Source organism: Anabrus simplex, chromosome X (assembly GCF_040414725.1).
Source record: "Anabrus simplex isolate iqAnaSimp1 chromosome X, ASM4041472v1, whole genome shotgun sequence".
Taxonomy (NCBI): domain Eukaryota; kingdom Metazoa; phylum Arthropoda; class Insecta; order Orthoptera; family Tettigoniidae; genus Anabrus; species Anabrus simplex.
In genome coordinates this window covers 149,027,619-149,036,209 of record NC_090279.1, presented here as the reverse complement: position 1 = coordinate 149,036,209, position 8,591 = coordinate 149,027,619, and the positions used below count along the sequence as shown (strand labels likewise).

Here is an 8,591-nt window from a genome sequence, read left to right as displayed (position 1 = left end):
GACAATATCTGTTTGGTCTCTAACAGCTGGGTGAAAAACACGACTTTGGTTCAAACTTACCGAGTGTGTGTGTGTGTGTGTGTGTGTGTGTGTGTTCGGCACTTAATAGTTGAACTATTGGGTTGAGTAGTTCAGACGGTTAAGGCGCCAGCCTTTTGACCCGAACTTGGTGGGTTTTGACTAAACTCTTGGAAACCAAGCAAAACTACATTGAGGAAAATAACAGGACCACGCCGATGAAGGTATCACCAATGTGTGAAGTTGATGATATATTATTTGGAACGTTTGCAATTAAATACAGTTCTTCAGTTCGACTCTGACTACGGACGCACTATGTAGACGTGCCTGATAACACTTAGTTTCTTCTCTTCCACAGATGCAGAAGTACCGGGGTCTGGTGCAGGATGTATGGCCCGTCATACGGCTCATGCAGATGTTCGGACACTTCATGTTCGACTACCGAGATGAGTACAGCTGCATGTGGACAACTTTGAGAGTCTCCTACTCCAGTGTGAACGCCCTGCTCATCGTGATTCAGTTCGCCTTCATCTGCATAAACCTCATCAAAGAAGCGGATGACGTCAATGACCTAGCAGCCAATACCATCACAGTATTATTCTTCGTACATTCGATAACCAAACTAGCGTACTTTGCTTTGAGGACTAAAAGCTTCTACCGCACTTTAGCGACGTGGAATACCTCCAACAGCCATCCTCTCTTCTCGGAGTCTCTGGCGAGGTAAGTGTCTTCACCTAGAATGGAGATGTTTTTGTACAGTGACAGGAAAAGTTTTAAGACAACCCCTTCAAATCAGCTTATTTGCTGTCGGGCTTATACTTCTTTCTATTTCTCTTTTCTTTTAATTAGGCAACAATATACAGTACAATCTTGATAATCCGACACATATGGGACCGGGAAACCGCCGGATTATCGGGAGTAAAAAACTATTTTACAGATAAGTACAATCATTTATTGTTTTTTTTGTTTCTTTAATTTATACATTTTAATCAAAAAAGCACTCTTGTAACCGTTTAAGCATCAGGACATCATCACTTGCGATGCCATTTTCTTCTGCCCACTGAGAGCAGACATTGAGAGCGTTCAGTGCGTCGCTGTAATAATTTATTTGTTGCAGCCAATGGCCATACACACAATAATACTCAATGGTTAGGTTACATAGGTAATTAAATTCCATAGGTAACAATGTACACAGTCAGATAGTCATTGTCAGGTACTCACTAGCAGTCATAGTGGGGATCGACATTCGTTCCGTTTGTGGAATCTCTTATAAAACTCCTTTGGAGCTCCTTTAGGTTAAATCCTCTCTTGGTTTGCGTAGCGTCACACATAGCGGGGGTAGGCCCATTGGTTGTTCTGTTTGTGGGAGTGCGTTTAAGCGGTCGTTTTTCTTAGGGACATATTGATATTCATAATGATAGTAGGCTGTTCCAATGTCTCACGTGTGGGGTGGCTTTTAAGGGAGGAGAGAGATAGGTGGCCTAAGTGCGTTTGCTGATCATACTGGGAGACGATTGGTCACAGTTCGCTGAGTAGAAACCTCCAAGTCATCATTAGATTCGTCATCCTGGGCATCGAATTTGGCTGAGGATTTCTTCGTCAGACAGGGACTGAAAATTTTCCTCGCTTGTCCCTTGAAGCCAATCGGTGATATCCTCGTGTGTCAGGGTAATATCCACTTCACATTTGTTAGATAACTCTTGCAAAAATTGGAAAGTCAATTGTAAAGAAGAGTTATCATCTTCAGAATGGTCAACCACGTTTTCAGAGTTGCTTGCTTGTTGTTTTAAGGGGCCTAACATCGAAGGTCATCGGCCCCGTTTTCAGAGTTGAAAGCAGGGTGCGTTGGCCAAACCTTTTTCCACGAACATTGGATACTGTCACTTTTAACTTTGTTCCGGCTGTGAGGTAGATTGGAAACAACGTATCTAATGTTTTTTAAAAATGTATTACTCCATCAGTTTGTTTTATTATATCAGAAAAGAGCGATTGTTTGTAATTAACTTTTATTTGCTGGATAACATTTATGATACGTGTTTCCCGAGAGCGCCGGATTACCAAAAGTGCCGGACTAACCAACCGCCGGATTATCGAGATTGTACTGTACATACATTACAATACAATTATTTTGGTAAAACTAGAAATACTGTAGCTGAAACTGCAGCGGTAACTTGGGTGTTTCAAATCTTTCACCCGCTGTAATCGATATGATTTCATGAGAGTCGTTCACACGTCACCTGCGAAATTTGAAATTCTGGACTTGCACGGAGCGTGGATTTCTGCGAGCTCAAGTCACAGGCACAAATTTTCTTCTTCCTGAATTGAAGCAATAGCTTCAGCAGTGTTGGTTCAATTAATTTTGTAATATTCTGGTGACAAGACTGAGTTGGTAAAGATCAATTTGGCTTCAAGAAATGTAAGAACACGAAAAGCAATTCTGAATTTATGTCTTATGGGATCAAATTAAGAAGGACAAGCCCATGTGCTTGGCATTCGTAGATCTAGAAACGGAATTCGCTAATGTAGATTGCACCAAGCTATGTGAGATTCTGAAGGTGTTTGGGATCAGGTACCGAAAAAGAAGTATTATCTACAACCTGCACAAAAGTCAGTGTGCATTGATAAGAATCGAGGACTATGAAGAAAGGAAGCAGAGAGGCCAGGCTGGAGTTTGTCCCCTCTCCTTTTCAATGATTGTATTGAACAGGTGGTACATGAAATCAAAGAGAATTTTAAAAAGGAATCAATCCAGGCAGATAAAATCAAAACTCTGAGATTTGCCACTGTCATTGTTATTTAATCTGAATCTGCAGGAGCTGTGGAGAAATTTTTGAATGGTATGGACAGAGTCTTGGGGAAGGAGTATAAGATGAAAATAAATACATCTGAAACAAAATATTGGAGTGCAGTCGAAGGAAGTCAGATAATGCAGAATATATTAGATTAGGAAATTAAGTTTTTACGTGGGTAGCAAAATAACTAATGATGGCAGAAATAAGTAGGAAATAAAATGCAGACTAGCACAAGCAAGGAGAACAGGCCATTCCGAACACGTTCACTGCCGCCTTAATTTAATCTATAATCACCTCACGAGCCGATACGTCTTTCTTCTCCTTCTATTAGTTAGAAGGTAGTAGATGGCAGTTTCAACATTACAAGTAAAATTTTTACACATATACATGAAAAATGATCGATGACGCACTGGAGAACGATATAATATCCTAGGTGCCGGTAGACGCATATGTGCGTCATCGGTGTGCTTGTCATTAATGCAGAATATTTACATTGCGTTGTAGAAAATGATGATATATTGTTAATGTCTGTTGCTCACGGTAAAAATGTCTGTCAAATTTATTGTACAATAATTTAATTTTATAAAATTTATGTTGCTCACGGTCAAATTCAAGTTTTATAAAACCTTTGATAAAACTTTTCATAAAATAGAACATGTTCTATTCCGTAAAATTAATTTTACGAAAGGAACCAATCAGCGAAGCTGACATCACGATGATGCTGGCGCTACGCCGTGAGAAGATTGCGAAGCTCGATTGTAAACAAACACTTCTTTCTAAAATGGCAGGATCCGGGTGGACTAAGGAAGCTGTTAGTGTTTTACTGATGAATACCAGAAATATCCTTGTTTGTACGAAGTTAAAACGCCACTTTACCACAACAGAAATGCAAGAAGAGAGGCAGAAAACACAATTTACGAATTCCTATATGAATGCTGGTCTTCTAACCTCAATTAATTTTCAACCAAGGACAGCAATCCTCTACTTTCTTCTATTCTTTTGATCCAATAGTGAGTCCAGCATTTCTTTTCTTCCTTTTCACCAGTGTATAGCATATGATTGCAGCTAAAGCAGCAAGTTTTGCTTTGTTTGTTGGAGCCACACTCTCAAACAGACTGTAAGTTGAACAGCTGATTCTTGGTTAAAAATTTATCGATAGATGGCAGCACATACACATCTTAGTCAAGAAGTGAGTTCATAGATGGCCACCCTGGTGCTTCCACCGATTTTATAACATAACTAGCTGATGTACCCGTGCTTCGCTACGGAATTCTAAATTTTATACAGAATTCTAGGTTAGGTAGTGTAAACGATGTGAGCAAGATTGCATTAAGTTGCATAGCTCTTAACGTTGCCCTAGAAGCACGACGGGCAAGTCACCAACGTCTTTTCTCATATGAAGACTGCGTTAGGAAATTTCCATTGTAATGGTAGGCCAGCTTGCCTACCGTCACTCACAATCAGGTTGGGGAGTTTTCATTATAATGGCAGACACTCACTCTCCGCCTGCCTTTATAGATTCTCGAAAGACTCTCTTAGTGGTTTTCCCAACTGAAATGAACATGGGTCATTACAATGACGTCAGGAGGAATGGCGCGATCAAAAGCAATGCCTTCATATGAAATACTCGATCAAATGAAAAACCACACATTTTCTCACTTTTAATGAACAGTACTATGCTGCCGAACTAACAGTCCAAAGCTATAAAGCTGGAATGACCAAGACGCAGACATCCGTGAACAATCTTCGTCCTTTTTACGGCGGGGGGGGGGGGGGGGTTCAAATAGTGGATAGTCCCAGGGCAAAAAGTATGCTCGTTTACTTATGTTTCCTACTACTAACTGAGCCTCTGACTTAAGTGCGCACACTGCTCATTCAAAACAGCGCGTCAGAGTAGGTATCGAATAGCTGGCATACTATGATGAACCAGTGTGTTACGTACCAGCAGTATCAGAAAATGTATGAACCAGAGGATCGGCATGCTAAAGAAGAAAGTTATCTAACTCCTCAGCTATTTCCCGCCAATATTCAGTTAGGCTGTTATACTCGGTAAGCAGCAGTAATTCCATCTATCGGAGTTGAATGTCAGCATAAGAGACAAAGAACATTACAACAAACAATGGTCAGTGTAATGTTATTGTTGATCTATGTTACTCGCTTTCGATATTGTAGGCCTTCATATTATTAATTGTCTTCCGGTTCTGAAATACCACTCATCATAGTCGGTACGGTAAAACTGAATAAAACGTAAATGATCGGAAATTATATTCTCTATAACTTTTGTTATGTAGTACTTTTCCATAGCACTAAGAACATGGGTATTTAAAAATTAAATTTTAGGTGCTTTCCCCTAAACTACCATTTCACCCAGGGTGAATAACATTGTTTATAGCTTAAACTGTAGTTTCTTATTCCCCTACTCTATATACCGATTTTCATTAAATTCTGTTTATCCATTTTGTCAGGGCTCGGCGTTGATATGGACTTAGCAACAAAAATCCAAATTCATGAATATCTGTGTTATCATAGCTGGTACGGTAAAATGCATAAGACGTAAATGATCAGTAATTTAATTCTATATAACTTTAGTTATGTACTATTTATCGATATGACCACTAATAATATAAATATTTGAAAATTAAATTTTAGGCCTTCCCCTAAACTACCATTTCTATCAGCATGAATAAAATTATTTATGGCTTAGATTGTAGCGACTTATTCTCCGACTTTGCATACTGATTATCATTAAATTCTCTTTATCCGTTTTCTAGTGATGCGTGTATATACATACAGACAGAAAGACAGACAGACAGAAATTACGGAAAAGAAAAAAGTGCATTTTTTTGTTACTATGGGCATGACCGATAAAGAAATACCATTCTTTTCAAATTCTGAGCAATGTACAGACAAAACTCTTGTTTTATATATATAGATTTTACCGTGAGCAACACAACTTATTTTCACTAAATTTTTATAAAATTAATTGTACAACAAATTTTACGAAACATTTTACCGTGAGCAATAGGCATTATGTAATAATCGTCCACAGCAAGAATATCATTCAGTAACTGCATTTTGATGCAGCAGTGAATATTATTGTAGTCATTCACATCATTTGTAGCACTAACGTTAAATCCTAGAGTAAGGCTCTAAGCAAAACGAAGAATTTTTAAGAAACTGGGGACTTGGGATGTGTCGCGAACGGCGTCGCAATGAAAATACTCTGTGACCTCTGCAACTGACATTCTCGACTGCGGTGTCGACTCCATTCATGCACCTAGTGACAGCTGTTGGACGTTAACGGAACTGCTAGGAAGTTGCCATACGGTGAACCGTGACGGAAAATTTTAATAGTTGTCTGGTGTGTGATAAGGTACATGGTGTCTTCAAAACAGATCGTTCTGGGCCTTGATATATCAGAATGTTCTCGCATCAAAACTATTAAAATGAGCTCTGACAATGCTTGGACCATATTTTAATATCCTATTTTCTGTTACGGCTATCTAAACTACATATAGCCTACGGTACCTATAATTAATTTGGACCCAAAGGAGATTAAGTAAGTATTTTGAGATAAATAGGAGTAGGCCTAACAATTTTCGTGTACTAAGGTAACAAAGAGGCCGGCAACAATTGTATTATTGGCCCTAATCCTGATAGAATAACAAGAAAATACTTTTAAAGTTAAAAACTTCATGATTGTTCCGTATTGAATAGAGAAATAAGATGATGTACAATATTATAGGGAAGGATCCACCTTTCAATACTCCGTAGTAAAAAGTAGTTACAACCTGTGTATTGGGACCGGTTTCAACACATTTCAAGTTTCATCATCAGCCAATTAGCGAAGATCTTAAAACAACTTCGGAGCGTGGGTTGGCGACCACGGGGCCCTTAGCTGAGTCCTGGCATTGCTTCCACTTACTTGTGCCAGGCTCCTCACTTTCTTCTATCCTGTCCGACCTCCCTTGGTCAACTCTTGTTCTTTTCCGACCCCGATGCTATTAGGTTTGCGAGGGCCAGGGTGTCTTTCATTTTCACGCCCTTCGTGGCCCTTGTCTTCCTTTAACCGATATCTTCATTTTTCGAAGTGTCGGTTCTCTTCCTCTTTTTTCCTCGAATTAGTGTTATATAAAGGATTGTTGCCCAATTTTATTTCCTCTAATAACAATAACCACCATCACCACCCTCTAATAAACGTTCCCCACCCCCTTTCTCTATTTATCATTTCTTTATCAATTACTACGGCAAGTTGTTTCGAGTTGAACCTCGTATTTCTTTCATTATTTCTTCCCATTTTTAAATATATTTTTATTTGGCTTTATTCTTTTTTAACGTTTTAAATTATTTTAAAACCTATATATCCACTTTGATTTTGACGAAATTAAATCCTACACTGTTTTCCTAAGACTTTATTCACGTCACCTTTTACTCTTCGGCCAGAGAAACAAATGCCTACAAGACCTGCCTAGCAACGACTTTACATAAGTGCATACTTGATCTGCTTATGAACTTCAAATATATTTGTTTTCGGCGCAAGATAGTGATGTTCTGTTTACTCTCTTGACTGTGATTATTGTGTTTTGAACATTAACTGAATTGCTACAATATGATACAATGTTAATATTTTGCCTGTGTTCAATATATTAGTTGTTTTAAGATCTTCGCTAACTGGCTGATGATGACACTTGAAATGTGTTGAAACCGGTCCCAATAAACAGGTTGTAACTAATTTTTACTACGGAGTATTGAAAGGTGGATCCTTCCCTATAAGAAAATACTTATTCGTGGACAATATCACTAAACAACAGACTCTAGATTGTCATGTACGAGGATTAATCTTCGATATACATTTAGGTGAACTAGTATATGTATACATAAATATATTTCTATGTGTATGAACCAGCATGTGGTTCCCAGCACCATGTGGTATCAGGGAACCCCCGAACAAGGTCGGAACAGCGTCCGTAAATTTAAATACATGGGAGAAGTTCTCACTCCCAATGGAAATGAAATGGAGGCATCGAAAGTGGAGGATAGAATACAAGTCTGTTTTCATTCAACCTAAATTAAGACTTCACTGCACTGGGCCGGAGACACTGACAAGGCTGGCAGACTCGGTCCTTGAAAAAGAGAGATAGAAGATTTCTTCGTAAAAAGTCTTCGGTCCATAAAAGTCTTGAAAGGACCAACATGCTCTCCGGTTGAGATCGAACCAGGATCGAACCAGGATCGCAGGAAGATTGTGTAAACGTCGCCCACAGATCGCCGTATAGATGAATTAATAATAATAATAATAATAATAATAATTTTATATTTATTTATATTTATATTTATTTATTTATTTTCTAACTTATCTAAAATACATTTGCAAATATGCAGTAGGATATTATACATTATCTTTGCAATTATTTACACCTGCAAAGCACTTGATGTGCTTATCTTCCGGTGTAGTTGTTTCACATTTGTATACATTGTTGCAATACTTACTGTTTACAACATTAATAAGGTATGTATATTTACATTAGCATTGTAATTTTGTCCTGTGGTGTAAGTTTTTCGTAATCCCTGAAAGTATCACTCAAAGTAGATAAGTCTTTGGTACATTTTTCATTCATGAACAAATATTTAAACTGTAATTTTATTATCTATGATCCATAGTTTCACATGTTTTTTTAGTTGATATTTCGTTTTCAAGTGTGTCAATTCTGAGGGCAACTTGTTCAAAAATTTAGGAACTACAACTTGCAGTGTTCTGGATCCATATTTGTTGTAGTACCT

At 38.1% G+C, this 8,591-nt stretch overlaps 1 protein-coding gene across 1 annotated transcript in view; it reads left to right on the top strand.

Annotated features, from left to right (window-relative positions):
- The first annotated feature begins 376 nt into the window (after window positions 1-376).
- Orco (odorant receptor co-receptor) overlaps window positions 377-8,591 on the top strand; it is a 90,364-nt gene continuing 82,149 nt past the window's right edge. The window contains exon 1 of the mRNA XM_067159524.2: window positions 377-738. Within this exon, the coding sequence (XP_067015625.2) occupies window positions 377-738 (362 nt within the window). The remainder of the gene's footprint in view (window positions 739-8,591) is intronic.